The sequence below is a fragment of the Micropterus dolomieu genome, linkage group LG18 (assembly GCF_021292245.1).
Source record: "Micropterus dolomieu isolate WLL.071019.BEF.003 ecotype Adirondacks linkage group LG18, ASM2129224v1, whole genome shotgun sequence".
NCBI classification, from domain to species: domain Eukaryota; kingdom Metazoa; phylum Chordata; class Actinopteri; order Centrarchiformes; family Centrarchidae; genus Micropterus; species Micropterus dolomieu.
The window spans coordinates 18,688,822-18,705,135 of NC_060167.1; the positions used below are offsets into that span (position 1 = coordinate 18,688,822).

At 39.3% G+C, this 16,314-nt stretch overlaps 2 protein-coding genes across 3 annotated transcripts; one reads left to right on the forward strand and one right to left on the reverse strand.

The window, feature by feature from the left end:
• Positions 1 to 1,413: 1,413 nt before the first annotated feature.
• Positions 1,414 to 10,503, forward strand: edem1 (ER degradation enhancer, mannosidase alpha-like 1). Of its 2 annotated transcripts, none has more exons than XM_046029189.1 (12): positions 1,414 to 2,013; positions 4,187 to 4,259; positions 5,021 to 5,124; positions 5,801 to 5,972; positions 6,114 to 6,297; positions 6,468 to 6,642; positions 7,087 to 7,207; positions 7,290 to 7,460; positions 7,558 to 7,631; positions 7,724 to 7,820; positions 9,081 to 9,266; positions 9,358 to 10,503. In XM_046029189.1, exons 1-12 carry the CDS (start codon positions 1,544 to 1,546, stop codon positions 9,445 to 9,447), a joined length of 1,917 nt encoding a protein of 638 aa, XP_045885145.1. In that variant the 5' UTR covers positions 1,414 to 1,543; the 3' UTR covers positions 9,448 to 10,503. The 2 variants fall into 2 exon arrangements, with proteins under 2 accessions (XP_045885145.1, XP_045885146.1); XM_046029190.1 differs by having other exon boundaries at positions 7,090 to 7,207.
• A 2,573-nt stretch (positions 10,504 to 13,076) lies between these two features.
• Positions 13,077 to 15,618, reverse strand: gnat1 (guanine nucleotide binding protein (G protein), alpha transducing activity polypeptide 1). The gene is made up of 8 exons (XM_046076039.1): positions 15,513 to 15,618; positions 14,583 to 14,625; positions 14,357 to 14,498; positions 14,096 to 14,253; positions 13,880 to 14,008; positions 13,641 to 13,770; positions 13,368 to 13,521; positions 13,077 to 13,267 (listed from the first exon to the last, which is right to left on the reverse strand). Exons 1-8 carry the CDS (start codon positions 15,616 to 15,618, stop codon positions 13,077 to 13,079), a joined length of 1,053 nt encoding a protein of 350 aa, XP_045931995.1.
• Positions 15,619 to 16,314: the final 696 nt, after the last annotated feature.

Here is a 16,314-nt window from a genome sequence, read left to right on the forward strand (position 1 = left end):
TCTGGTGTATATTACAGGCATGCAAACTCTGCACTGCATTATATTCTGTAATACTTTTTTGAATTTTGAATTTTCACCTGCCACCTGAAATTTGTGTTTCCCTTTACATAAATAAAAACATTTTTATCATAAATTGATGAGGAAAGGCAGAACCGTAAATGTCACCAGAATGCAGGAAATTAAGTGTTTAATGCTCAAACTTTTCAGGGGGGAGGACCCCCAGACCCCCCAAGTAATATATTTCAGCTTTGATGATTTCTATTAAATACTGTTTCATCATCACATCTCGTTCTAGTGACACCAGCGTGGTGCATCGCCCTATATTCTAAGCATAGACTGTAGGCTAGATAAAAATCTCCTAAAATAAGTGCATCGTCACAGCCCTAATCTGAGCCCTTATGTCCCCACTACTTTTCAACACAAAGTGATGCCCTTGCGTGTATCTTTCCCTTGTTGCAGTAGTAGTAGACGAATGCACGTTATCTATACAACATATAAGCTTTTTTTTTTACCCCTGATCAGTTTGCATGTCTGTTATTGTAACTTCACTTGGATGTTTGACTTTCACTGCGCAGAATGATGGATGTGCAGAGTTTGACACTAAAAGGCTGTTTTCAAAATTCATGTTCACGTGAATTTAAGGCATGTATGAATGAAATGATTTGGTGAAACAATGTGCAATCTGCATGAGTGAGATGTGGAAACGTGAATCTACTTTACAGTAGGAGACATCTTGTGACCACTTGTGAAAAGAAAGATTCATAGTTTCTGGATGTTTCAATGAGGGAGATGAAACAGATATCATTTATAGCTGTCTTAAAGGTATGGTATGTTTTGTGTGGAAAACACAATATGCATCTTGAATAAGTTGTTACTACTAATAATAATAATTCCAGACGAAGAAGCTGTGAAGACAGTGTGAAGACAGTCCAACCAGTCACAAGGATTTTTCATAATAACCACTCAAATGTTTTTTTTTATTAATGACTTTTAATTGATTTAAGCCTATTCACCTTAAGTATATTTATAAACAATCAATAAAACCATCACAAACTCTTGTCTTATTATAAAGTGTTGCCAATATTTCTACTAATGCAGGTTAAATTATGCACTCTGCTGCCTCCATTTTCTTCACATTTGCCTTTACCGGCAGCCTCTCTAACTTTGATTCTCCTGGGATCTAACCAAATACTTAGCTCTGCTCCCCTGAACGTCTCACTCTTGTGGCTGTTTTCTATTGGCGCAGAAGTTAAATTAAGACACGTCAGGGATGGCCACGAGACACGGCCAGCAAACTGACAGCTCTGCGGCCAATCGCAGGATGGGCCCGCCTCGTTTTTTTGGATGACGACACGACGAAAGACCCAATCACGCCTCAGCATCTGAAAGGGGCTGGTCTGTTGACAGGAAGCGTGAGAGGCGGAATCACTACAGCTTCTCCGTGCTTGTAGTTGATCCTGACAAACAGGACTCCGCACTCGTTCACCCCCATCGATGGTGTGTGGACTTAAATTATGCGTTTTAAGATCGACCCGGATCAAAGATGCAATGGAGGTCACTAGTAGTTGGTCTGGTGGTATTGAGACTCTCCCTCAGCTGTGTGCTGTGGCTAGCCTTCGGACTCGGACCTAACGTTAGCTGGGGGTTCAACTTCCACCTGAGTTTCAGTTTGCACAAATTAGACTTGTTATTTAGGGATGAGAAAGGGACCGACCCCAGGGGTAACTCGTGGTCTCAACAGATGCACGACCGCAGATATGAAGAGACGGCGAGCACCTGTGCAAATGTTGGAGAGGAGTCACTCAAGAGATCCTACCTGAGCTTCTTCGATGGCAACAAGGACGAGTACGTCCGGAGATACAGCTCCTTCCCAGACACGCTCAAAGCGAAGATGAAGGGCATGGCCAGAGACATGTTCTATTTTGGATATGACAATTACATGAAACATGCCTTTCCCGAGGACGAGCTGAATCCCATTGACTGCAAAGGGAGGGGACCAGACGTGTTAAACCCGTGAGTCATGCAAAGCTGTAACGTTACCGACTACCTGGACAGTCATTTACATATTAACTGCCCCCCTGCAGAATGTGATAGTTGCATTTAGTTTTAAACATGGTCATTTACTCCTGCCCACTGCTGCTCAGTAGAGAACAGGCTGTGTTTCAGACACCTTTGCATTGGACTGTAACTTAACAGGATGTACCAAACTGGGAAGCAGATATCATTTAAAGGGGGTGTTGATGTGGTTCCAGGGGGTCTCGGTCACTTTGTTTATTTGAAATAAGGATAGTGAGACCTCATGGAAATATGTAATCTAATGAAGGTAGAGAAAAAAACATTTTAGGGCTGCAACTAATTATTATTTTATTATTACTTAATGTGCCATTATTTAATCAGTTCACTGCCTGGTCTGTTAAATCTGAAATATGACCATCACATTTTCCCAGAGCTCTAGGGGACGAATTGCTGTTTTTGTATGACCAAAAGTCCTAAACCTAAATATAGTTAGTTTATTATCATAAAAAAATAAGAAAACCAGAAAATACTAAAATTGTTGTATTTTTTAAAATTATGATTGAATAATTCATATATTATTCAAATTGTTGTAGATTCATTCTTTGTTGATCAATTACTTGGTTAATCGACTTAAAAACATCACACTCAACCAAAGACAAAAGACAGTGCATGTAATTTTAGTCAAAGTCCAGCAACAAAAGAAATGTTTGCATATCCAGATCAATGCCTTTGTAACTTTAGTCTCTCAGTTTTTATGGGAGTAAAAAGATTATTCGTCTATGCCTTTCAGTGTGTAAAAGTATAGCTGAAACTCATGTGCATTTTATTCCCCTGTGCTGAACACTGAAACCTAGAGACTTGAATTACACTACAATTTGCCATCTAATCAAAAGTTTCACTTCCCATGCTGTTATCTTAATCTTTCAGGGTCAGCTGTAAGGGATACTAATGCAGTCACTGTATACAGCGTGTGACAGAAAATACAAGACAACAGAGGTTAGAATATGTTAGATAAACGTTCTAACAGAAGCACATTTGACACATCACATTAAAGCATGTCTGTATGTTGTCAGGGGCCAGTTCACCCAAATTACAGAAGAACATAGTTTCTACTCGACCATAGAGGTTTCTACCCGTGCAGGTAGTTTTGTGTTTTGGCGGCAAGGTTTTGAGATATTGACATCTATGATCTTTGCTGCCAGTCAAATACAAAGGGGGCGACTGGATTTTCTTTTGTGGTGCTAAAAACATAAACCAAAAAATAACACTGGAAGTACTTTCTAGTCAAGAAAGAGACACCCCAAGGTGACAAATGCGGTTCCTACTTCAGGCAGGTTATTCTAAAGCCTCCATGGTAAAAACCCTGTGTCCAGTTCAAATCTTACACCCAAACTCTTATTTACATGCAGCAGAGAAGGCAGTGTGGGGTACTTGGTGTTTCCCAGAACAGCTCTTCAGTTAAATGTCTATCAGCTGGCATGGGATTGACGAAAAACAAAACATTCATAATCATCATTACATGCAGCTTCAGAGTCAACAATGTTATCCATCCACATTCCTCTCAGTCTCATAATAAAAATAGAACTTTTGAAATGAGTAACAGGTTTTGCCTTCAGTTGAAATGAAATTGGTCTCCCACATGCATAAGACATACAGAGTTGCAACAAAATAATAGTGCCTGTACTAGAGCTGAAATGATTGACGCCTACTATTTTGATGATTCATTACTCATTGAGTCATTTTTTTCAAACAAAGGCCAAACCTTTCCTTCTCCCAGCCTGCCCGTTATATTACATTACATCATATTTAATAATAAGCTGAATATATTTGGGTTTTGGACGTTTATCAAGACAATAATGGCCAGATTAATGACAATAACTGTTAGTTCCAGTCCTAGCCTGTACTGATAATAACTATGTGATAAGGGAGAGCAATCACCGTTTGTCTTCACATCAGCTTCAGGGATTGAACTCAGGAGTCCTGAACTGTTTGCCATGTGATATCAGAAATTTCAGGGAAAAATCCCTCTTGTTAGTGGAACTTTATGTTTTTTAATGTGGTGTTTCTGTTGTTCTGTCTGCTGAGATAAGATTGTGCTCTCACACCTAAACACTTCTCTTTGTTGTTGGATTTAAACACCACTGAGTCCGTTTCACTGCTTTCATTTCAGATCAAACATCAACATAAATGACGTCTTGGGGAACTACTCTCTTACACTGATTGACACCTTAGACACCTTACTGGTAAGTTACACTCAGTGACTGTGATACCGTGAGTTACTTTATGTTACACAATGTCCTGCAAAAGTCAGCAGAGTTTTCATCAATCATGGCTCTTACAGAGTGAAGTTGAAAACACAAAAATAGAAACTGTGCAGGATTGAATACAGTATTTGACTTTCTGGTTTGTTATGGCATTTGGCAACATATAAACTTTAAATATGAGATTTGAAAGCAGCTTAATCAATTATTGTGAAGTAGAAAATGTGTGGGGTTTTTGTTGTTTTTTTTTCACCTGTTTTGCAAAAAGAGCCGTTTTGTTCTACATTCAGTGGCACGGTGGGACAGTGGTAAGCACTTCCTGTGTTGTGGATTTTCTGACACAGTTAAAACTTCATCTATCATGGAGTCAGGTGGGAGCAGTTTGTTTTACTGCGTCAGCCCTAAAGTTGACAGTCCAAGGTGTCTCCTTTGTGCTTTACTCAGCTCCAGCATCCACAAACCCAAACAAAACAAAAGTTTCTGGATTAGAAAAATGAAGGCACCAAAATAATGTCTGTATTTAAATGTGTGACAGTTATTTATATCGCTAGACTCTTTAATGCACATGTAACTGGATGGCTCAAATGATCAATCTTTTTTTTTTTTCCCAATAGTTGATAATAGGATATAATGATAGAAATAGAATTTGAGCAAAGTACCTGGAAGCCATTCAGTAGTTATGTGACCAAAAGAGCTTGTTTATACAGTATACTGTGGTTATGTAATGTGGTGTTTCTCCACAGGTGCTCGGCAATGTGACAGAGTTCCAGAGAGCTGTCAGGCTGGTTATAGATACTGTATCTTTTGACAAGGACTCAACTGTGCAGGTTTTTGAGGCAAACATCAGGTATGTTAAATGTTGCTACACAAGTCATACACAAGAAAAAAAAAAAAAACTGTCATTAAAAATGGTTTACATGAGCGATATTTCCTTTTGTAGGTATTTGAAGTTCATTTCGGTAGACAACAACTCTTATTTCAAATGTTTCAAGACAGATCTAGTAAGACTCTCTCAAACATTTGGGTCCAGAGAGCTGCTTCAGCTGGATAGTCATCTGTCTTTTATCCAACCTTAACCAAAATGTGACCATTTGAACAATTGATGACTACATTAAGTTTCTTGTACTCAGTAAACTTACTACACGAATAAATAAATGTGCTTCAAATGTACAAATCTTGAAAGCAAAACAAGGACAGAAGTGGGCACTCTAAAAACAAACCATCAGTTTTGCACCTGATCAAGTTTAATTGTGTTCATGATATGGTTACTCCTGTACCCCCTAATTACCCAATTGGACTTTTAAATTATTTCTGAAATAACTTATAATGCCTACCAAAGATGACAGTTTTAAGTTGACTGGCTGTTACCACGAGGTCTATAATGATAAACAGTTTGACGTGTGATTTACCATACATACGCAGATATCATGAAACTGATATCGATATCAGAAAAAGCTTATTGTGAGGATTTCTTTCTGTGTTCTGTGTGGAACACCAGTGTAATATTTCTCTTTTCTTTGAAGGATCTTGGGAAGCCTTATCTCATCTCACATCCTGCTGACGGACCCAAAACATCCATTTGGCAAGGTGGGCATTGAAGGTTACGATAATGAGCTGCTCCACTTGGCTCATGACTTGGCTGTCCGCTTACTGCCGGCCTTTGAGAACACCAGCACAGGCATCCCTTACCCCAGGGTGAGTGAGAGTGCTAATACACACACAAGGTGTTCAGATAGTCATATCTAAACTAAAGTAGTTATCATGTGAGTGAAGTTGACTTCCTACAAAGATTGAAATGCCACTCAGCGTCTTTATTCATTTGTATCTTAAATGCAGGTGAACCTGAAGACTGGAGTTCCTCCTGACAGCATCAATGAGACCTGTACTGCAGGAGCTGGGTCCCTGCTGGTGGAGTTTGGGATCTTGAGCCGCCTTATCGGAGATTCCACATTTGAATGGGTCGCCAGACGAGCTGTGAGAGCTCTGTGGAGCCTGAGGAGCAACGAAACAGGTCTGTTAGGTAAGTACAGCTGAGTAGTTACTTGAAAAGGCTCTTCTTTTTTCCTAGATTTCGTTTTTGCTTTCTTAATTTTTTTTTAAGCTTCTTCACAGCAACATGTACATGTGATGCCTACAATTATCATCAAAATATAAAACAACTTTCTATGATTTCTACCTGTAATTCTTTAGGTAATGTAGTTAATATCCAAACAGGCCAGTGGGTTGGCAAGCAGAGTGGTCTGGGAGCTGGTATGGACTCCTTCTATGAGTATTTGCTCAAATCATACATCCTTTTTGGAGAGAAAGAGGACTACAGGATGTTTCAAGCTGCTTATGAGAGCATTCAGAACCACATGAGGAGAGGGTGAGTCCCACACTGGAACAGTGTGTCACTGTAGATTGTGTGCATTTGGCTGCATTAGGGAGCTTCACGTGAGGTTGTGCCAAATTGTCCAGGATTCGCCAAACAAAGAGGAAATAAAACTGCTGAAGTTTTTGTTTCTGAAGGATTTTGAAAATTGAGTACTGAGACTTTAGGCTATCACAAGATGTCTGATGGGACATCTGCATTCACATAGAAATTTAACACTTTCATCCTCCTCAGCAACCACTGATGAGTAGCCTTCACTAATATAGTTTAGTTGGTCAGTGGCAGAAGAATACGAGTGAACTGCGTTTGCTTCTCTGTGTGAAAATGTGTACAGACATTATGGAAAAAAGCAACTTTCTACATCAAGCAGTTTCACATTCACACATTGACTGAGTAGTGTGACATGTTGTAAAACCTTCTGTACTCTGTGTTTTCCAGTAGAGAGTCATGCAATGAAGGAGAGGGTGACCCGCCTCTCTATGTTAATGTGAACATGTTCAGCGGTGAGATAATGAACACCTGGATTGACTCTCTTCAGGCCTTTTTTCCTGGGCTTCAGGTTAGATTATGCACTTTCAGCATATTTTCAAGTGTAAAATATGTGTTCAATGAAGAGTAAGTGTTGCCACTCTGTGCACTAGGTGCTGAATGGTGATGTAGATAATGCCATTTGCCTGCACGCCTTCTACTATGCTATCTGGAAACGCTTTGGGGCTTTGCCAGAGAGATACAACTGGCAGCTGCAGGCTCCTGATGTGCTCTTCTATCCCTTAAGACCAGAGCTGGTGGAGTCAACCTATCTGCTCTACCAGGTAACAGTTCTGACCTGCTGCAACCCAGCATTGGGGGTGGTTTGTTGTATGCGATTGTCCTCTTTTACGTCTTTTAAGTAATTTTTTTTCCCAACAGGCGACCAAAAATCCTTTCTATTTGCACGTTGGAATGGATATTCTTCAGAGCCTTGAGAAAAATGCCAAAGTCAGGTGTGGATCATGTAATTTATACATGTTTCGGGGAGTTTTACGATGTCTTGATATGTGTACTTTTAAACTGAGCCAAGCTGTGTCATTTGCAGATGTGGGTACGCCACTCTCCACCATGTTGTGGACAAATCCAAAGAGGATCGCATGGAGAGCTTCTTCCTCAGTGAGACATGCAAATACCTTTACCTGGTAAGTTACAGCCTGAGTATGTCATAGATAGAGCTATGGTGTATAGATATAGATATGATAGCATGACATGCGAACGCAATATGATAATAGTTATAGTTAAGTTAAAATGATTATAATACAAGCTGGTGCTACCCAGCCATTATCAGAATAAAATTATACCCACTTCTCGCTCAATTCTCTCCATATTATCGTAAAAACAACTACTGAGTCAGTTTACATGCCACTTGTCCAGACTGTCCAGACTCATATTCAATATATGTAGTGAATACTTGAAGGAATTGAATAAAAGGTATAAAGTGTATTTTTTGCTAAATGGAAGTTACCACTATATTGATGACACACATTATATATGTGATGCCAGTGAATATACATTGTTGAACTGATTAATGAAGGATTATAACCTGCTAAGCAGGTGCACATGTACTTGAGTACTATGTAAAGATGGATTCTTATATAGCTACACAACCTGTGGTGCTTTTGTTTTCTCATGGCATTGCAAAACCTCTCTATGAGGTGTAGGTGAAACTGACAGGATCACGATTAGCGCGGCACGCACTAATGCATTGTTTAACATAACACATACATTGTTTGCAGTCATGTGATTCCAATGACGCTCAAAATTCATAATGATGCAAGAAGTAAAAAGGCAGAATGGACGAGATGGAGGAAAGCCTGTACTGTGCTAGTTGTTGCTTACTCAGTGTGTTGCCCTATGATGTGTACCTATATTGAGGTTAAAATGATCTTTGACCTTTGAGTCAAATGTATCACTCATTCAGTGTCCAACCAGCTGTGAAATCAGGTCACAGTCTGCCCTTCTTTTTGAGTTATGGTGTTGAATTATGGACAAAACTATTTTTTTCCAAGAATTTATTATGTCGCAGTGAAGCTGACCATTGGCCCTTATGGGCCTAAATTTCATAATTTTATTGTTGCATCCCATTAAAGATCTGTGTGAAATTTTGTCTTAATTAAAGCACCAATTCTTGAATTAAGGCCAAAAATGTTTAATGAGGTCATACGACCACCAAATTCTTAGCAGTTCATGCTTGATTTCAAGTGGACATTTATCCATCCATCCATCCATCCATCATCAACCGCTTATCCTGTGTACAGGGTCGCAGGGTGGACATTTGTGCCAAATTTAAAGAAATTACCTCAAGGATATGGGATGGACAGACGGACAACTCCAAAACATAATGCCTCTGGTCGTGGCTGTCGCCGGTGCAGTGGCATAAAAATCTCCCTTTTGTATTGCAGCTTTTTGATGAGGACAACCCACTTCACAAATCCGATAACAAGTACATCTTCACCACAGAGGGCCATGTTGTGCCTATAGACAATCGCTTCAGGGAGAAACAGTGGAATGACTTGTTTCCTTGTGAAGAGGGAGTACTGGCAGAGAGACAGCCAAAACACCGGCCACCGCCTAGCAACGTCAGCAATGTAAGGCCATCGTCCTCGCCTTGCACTGTTGTCAGTGTCCTAATGCCACTTATATTGTTATAAAATTACTTCTTTTTCTCTCATTCTGCAGTGCAACAGGATCCCAGAGGAGCGACGGTACGCTCTGCCATTGAAGAGTGTCTACATGAGGCAGATCGATCACATGGTGGGGCTTTTCTGAGTAAGAGGATGCATGTGATGTGACATTGGCACGAACAGGCCTTCAGCCCACCCACCCTCAGGTGCAGATGCAGTGAGGTTTAATATAATCCACTGTTGTGCTGCTCAGGATCCAGACAGAAAACTGACACTAAAGGAAACCTGAGAAAGCAGCTTGGTTACTTGCTGTATTCATTTTAAAGCTTGTGTGTGTGTTTTTCACTCTGAGCATGTAGTCGACAAAGGCGAACAACTTTTCTCCAGGAAAACGAGGACTCTTGCTTCATTACTTTTTGGCTGGTGACGAGTTGAGATTGTGTAAGTGGTTTTAGAATTACTGGTGTGCTATTGTGGAGCAACAAAAAAAGTGTCTGTTAAGGTGTTGGTTCAGGTTGAGTGTGTATGCATCGTGTGCGTGATTGTGTGAGTGTCTGTGTGGATGCATATTTGAAATTACAGCTGTGAATCATTATGTGTTTATGGGAACAGTGCCATCTAACCACACGTATAATGTATAGCCTATAAAAACACTTGCCTCTTTAAAAAAAAAAGAAAAAAAACACTCTCTAAACATGATGATTAGTGCCTCTTTGCAGTTGACTCACTTGACTAAATCAGTGCTTTTTACATAAGGGCTGAACATTAACAGATACTGTTTTAAAGTGCCTTAATTTTTTTGGTCTTTCTGGATGCTGTGCAGTGGATATTAGCTGTGGGTGACGTTGTCAAGTATTTTGGGAGGCCACCGTTGATATTGCACAATCTGTCATTCCATGTTTATGTATAGTTTTACACTGATACATTAAGCTCCCTTTTTTAGACATGATGAAAACAAGCCATAAAATGTATTTTTAATATTAATGAGTGGAAACATGTTTGTTTTCCATCATTTTTTCCGTCAGACGTATTTAGTACACAGTTTATTCATTAGATGGGCGTTATAATTTGTTTCTTTGTCTGTTTCTCTTCATTGCACATCATCATACCTATTAATTGTCATGTGGTGAGAACTCAGGGTTTAAAGGAACAAAAATCAATGGATGCTTTCATTAAAAAAAATAAAACGTTCTTGAAATGTTGTTGCCTACAATGTCTTAGGAAAGTCTTGGGTATTTATATTGCAAATGTTAAAAAACATGGTTTTCTGAGGTCAAAGAATAACTGCAGTGAACTGAAGTACAGTTGTACTGTGAATATTAATTATTGTTCCACACAGACAGAAAAAGTGTATGATAACTGTTAGATTCATGTACAGCTTTACTGAGGTATATTTTCTGGACTTGTTCATTTCTTACCAAACATCCTGAGTGTCCGTAAAGCTCAGCACAGCTTCAGGCTTATGTTACAACATTGGCATCTTGGGAGACATTTGTTTATATTCTAGGAATGATAGGAATGAAAAAGTTTTCAAACTGGCTGACATCACCTCAACCACTTTGTCTCACATTGTCTTTAAAGGAAAAGTGAGACATTTTGGGAATTTTCGCTTTTTCACTTTCTTGCTAAGACTAAGACATAAAGATTCACACTTGATTTCACAAAAGTGAATTGTGATCAGCATATACATAGATACAGAGAGAGAGAGATAGATATAGATATAGTGAGATAGATAGAGAGATGTGTGTGTGTATATGTGTGTGTGTATATATATATATATATATATATATGTATATATAGTTATATATATATAGATATAGTTATAGTTATATATATAGATATAGTTTCATGTTTCACAAATGTTTATCACTCAGAAATGAATAAATAATATAAATAAAGTCCTGTAGCACTCCTGCCTACACTTGCATGGGTCATAAGTATGGTGTTTTAATTAGTAAAACACATCTAAGTTAGCTGGATAGGTATTGATGTCATAGTCCAAATTTGTTTAAAGATAGCTACCACTAGCAACTGGTTAGATTAGCTTCGCACAAAGACAGGAAAAGGGAAACAGCTAGCTTGGGTCTGTCCAAATGTAACAAAATCCATCCACTAGTACCTTTTGAAGCTCAATTAAAGCTCCTTTGTTTAATCTGTACAAAAGCAAACAAGATATAACTTGTTAATTAGTGAGCTATAGAGGTGCTAGTAGGTGGATTTTGGTAATTGGAAAGAGCCAGGCTAGCTGTTTACCCCTGTTTCCAGTCTTTGTGTTAGGCTAGGCTACAGCTGTAACCAGCTGCTGCACTGCAAAAACTAAAATCTTGGTAAGATTAATTATCTTAATTGAAGGCAAAATATACTTGTTTTTTGTCCAATAAGATATTTATTCTTACCAGGCAGCTTTTATGTTGTTTGTTATGTATGTTTTTTTTGTCCTTAAGTAGCAAGTGAAATATTCTTGTTCTGTTGGCAGATAATTTTGCTTATTTTAAGTAATATTTCCCCCATTTTAATGCTTTTTTTCTCGTTTTTGAGAGCTCAGTTTTTGCAGTGTGGCTGTAGCCTGACCTTTACTGTACAGACATGTAAGTAATATCGGTCTTCTCATCTCAACTCAGCAAGAAAGCAACAAAGTGTATATCCAAAAATGTCGATCTGTTTAATCTGTCTGAAATTAAAGGTAAGGGCTGTTCATTCCTAAACCCGATTGGTTTCATAATGCTAGAAAAAGAATCTGAAATATTATGTGAAATAAAATAAATAGATTATGAACAAGACATTGCTGTGTTGGGTTTTATTTGTGAAAAATTAAAAAGTACTCAGTTTTCTACAGAAGCTTTAATGGGTTTAATAAAGGTTTACAATTGTTGGTTTCTGTACAGGATAGTTGGCTCAAAGGCCCGTATATTCAGTTAACTTTTAGACAAGGATTTTTAAGTTTAAGTATATAACATCTACCACCCAGCAGTGTTACAGATCCACATGGTCTCACCACACTTGAACTGTCCAATAGAAAACAGTGGCCTTTTTCAACTATTGCAAAGAGTTACATTTCTTAACGCTTAAAATTTCTATTCCTTACTTGTTTGAATTGTGTCTCAAACTGCACTGTAGAGTTTCTGTACATATTAAAGCCATTTCTAGTGGCAAGTTCTTTTTAAATCTCTAGCAAAGGTTGAAGTGCGTCTGCAGGTGGTGAGGCTCTCTTGTTTGCTTTTTGGCTGTGGACTGACCTGTTACTGGAGCATAGAGACAATGCATTAGCCTGACATCTATTCACATTAGTACATGTGAGAAGAAATCACGTTATGCTGACAGAAGCTTTTGACGTCTTAACTACAGATTGCATAGCTCTCGAAAGATGAGTTCAAGAGACTCAAGAGAAAAGTTAGCTTGACTAAAATTCAACTCATCTGAAATCTGCACAGGATTTTCTGACTGAAGAGCTTTCTTCCGGTGTCAGTTGACCTGAAGTCTTTGGTCAAAGCTACAACTTACAGTAGTTTTAAACACAAATAATTGATTTATATATATTTTTTTGCGTTCGCCGGTTTGAGGATGGCTGTTTCAGGGGACAGTTTTCATCTTCAGTCCTCAGTTTGAATTTAGAAAGGGTCTGTTGATTGTTACACGGACTACAACATCACCCTGTAAAAAAAAGAAAGAAAGTCACACTTACGCTTATTAGTTGGCCCGAAAGTTAGAATCTGAATCATCATTACGATATTGTGCAAAATTCACTCACCCTCATTGGGTGTCTCAGCATGGCTCTTAGAAGAGACCACAATCTTTCAGGTTTTCTTTGATGATGATGTCGGTTACGGCGTCAAACACAAACTTGACGTTCTCTGTGTCTGTGGCACAGGTCATGTGAGAGTAGACTTCTTTGATGTCTCTGCGCATGTTCAGGTCCAAGAACTGCATCTTGATGTAGTTACCAGCATCCTCGTACGTATTGGGGCCTTAACGACAAGATAGCGAGATAAAGGGGCACATTTAATAAGTTTGCCACTTTTTAAAGTCGTGAAAAGCGCTGCTGTTTGTGTGTTGTGATGACCTCACCATCGTATTCAGGGAAGCACATGCTGAGATGAGCTTTCTTGATCTTCTCAATGAACACATCTTTCTTGTTGAGGAAGAGTACAATGGAGGTGGCGGCGAAGTAGCGATGGTTGCAGATACTGTTGAACAAGTGCAGACTTTCGTGCATTCGATTCTGAAATTAAAATTTGTGGTTTTACCCAAGGAAGAGCCCTTCAAATACACCTGATGTTGACTGTACAAAAGATACAAATAGTGTAGAATATCAAGTGTGAAATATGACTGTTATCATACCACTTCATCATCCTCCACCAACACCATGTCATAAGCGCTCAAAGCAGCAATGAAGATGATACAGGTCACACCTTCGAAACAATGGATCCACTTCTTCCTCTCTGACCTCTGGCCACCCACGTCAAACATTCTGCATGGAAACAGGAGCATGTTATCTTTATGATTCCTATCCAGCTCAGTGGGAGCACTGGTGATGAGTTCTCGGTGCTACCCTCTTGCAAAACAATGCACTGACTCACCTGAAATGGAGATCTTTGAAGGAAAATTGGGTCTCGATGATACCAGTAGTCTTCACTCTTGATCGCAGCACATCCTGCTCAGTGGGCACGTAGCCTGGTTGGATCAGTCGCTCCAAGTCATTCAGGTAGCTGAGAGCAAAATCAAGTTAATTTAATAACAAACGCTAATGTGAGAACTTGTGCCAATTTTAAATCTCAGCTTGGGTGATTCCTTACTATCCAGCGGAGTCGTTGAGTTGGTACTCTGAGGCCCTGTCAAAGCATGCCTGTATGCCAGAGTCCTTCCACAGGCGCAAAATGATGTCTGACAGTTCTTTAGGCATGGTGCCCTCCTCAATGGTGTCTGCAAGATGCATGAGTTTCCTCGCATCATCCTGCAGAGCGAATGCAAGAGGACAGGGACTCATACAAGTTATGCTGGATAACTTGAACTCAATTTATGCAAAACACATTGAAGTCCATCTCAGCTGTTGTTACCTGCTGATCAGCGTGGCCATAGTTTATATTGAGTGTGTTCATGGCCTTCACAATGGCCATGATGGACTGCAGGGTGTTGCTGTAGATGATGGTGATGAACTCCAAGCATTCTTCAAGTGAGTAACCATCTTTGTGGATAATTCTGATGAGAGAATACAATATTTGTATGTGATTTACAGTCCATTAGAGAAGAAATAAGACATTGCTTATGTGTCAAAAATCTTACTTCATCTGTTTGACAATAGTGCTTTTGCCTGATTCTCCAGCACCTATATGAAGGAAGAAAAATGTATTAAATGTAGTTATTAGCATCAGATAAAAAAATAAGCTTCTATACCAAAGTTTATTTCAAAATGTCCACAGTTTGTAATGATTTTGGAGAAATATGACTTCATCTTAATAAATTTTTTTGTGCTTTTATTTATATATTGGGTTTCATTAATGTGAGAGGAGATGTGATATTAAATGCAGGTGACCCCATGGCATTCATCAGACGATCCCAACAGGTCATAATACTTCTTACTTCAGGTGTAATCTTGTTCAACGCTGATGTCAGGGGGAACTTTTCCTGTCCCTGACCTACATTGTTATGAGGAGATGATGAAGCTGAGTGTGAAAAAATATCTGTAACAACCTGACAGATATTCAGAACAGCATATGCCCGACATGCTTTTGAATCCAACATTGTCATATACTCGATAGAAATATTTTAGGTTATAGAATTTGTTGGTCCTTGAATGAAAAAACCTAAATTACCTAATTTTCAATATTAAAGTTAAATATTAATATTTCCCCCCTTGATCACCTAAGTAAATAGTGCCTGTGATTTATTTTACAATAGTATTTGAATTCTACAGCCATACACTCAGGGTCCTTCAGGGTTAAGCCCTTTGTGTTGGAGGACTTGTTGTTTCAGGATTAACAAGGGATTGGGTTGAGTGATTATTAAAGTGTCTTAGCAATTCAATGACACGGGTTATTAAGCCTTTCCTTGACTCAAGCATTCATCACATATACTGTACATGAACAGGCAATTAAGTAAGTATTTAAAGGTTATTCAGACCGTAACAAACTTATAGTTTAAAAGATCTGTTTGTGTTGATAACTTATAATAATACAGGTTTCCTGTATTTGCATCCAGGTTGACTGTCTTTACCTAGCAGCAGCAGCTTGACAGTTCTTGCATCCTTGTCGGCATCCTCCTTCAGCTTCTTCTCCAGCTCTCTGGAGTGTTTGTCCTCGGCGCTCGCTCCAGCCCCCATCCTACTTTTTCCCGGCTTGGGCCCCTCCGCTTAAAAGCCAAGTGTCAGGAAAAATGGAAGTAGGTCCTTGCTGATCGCCTACTTTCTGACTGGTGCCGTCAACTGTGCAGCTGATGCGTCAACTGCCTGCAGCAAACACTGGAGAATGTTTGAGTATTTTCCTGTCTTAGGAGAGGATTTTGGGCATCCTCTGCCCACCTGACCGAGGGTGGCCAATGGAGCTCAAGGACAGGGGTGTTTTAGGAGCAGAGCGAAAGGTGTGAGGAGAAGCAGACATACATCAGTGTAGGAGTGATCTAACCTTTAGGGGGACTTTGCTGTGCTCAGCGGAAGATGAACATCGGCTCAAGTGCTTATCTCTCTTTGCTGTTCTTAAGTGCCTTTAAAAGAGAAGCATGTAAAGCTAAAATAACTTGGTGCTTGGAGTGTTTGGGCCCATTGCCGGGAATGGTAGTTACCCAAACTAGATTCATCTCACATCAGGACCAAAATAAAAATGAAGGGGAGTAAGTGTGGTCTTGAATGCATGGTGTTTGCAAAGAGGTTGATTAGAGGGATTAAAACAAAAGAACTAGTCTCTGTTCCACACAGTAAAACAATTACAACAAATGGGTCACAAAAATAAATAACCAGACCCGTCACCTCCCAGTCCAACAGTCCAAACATGAAGTTAGACAAACTGTATTTCTTATAGGA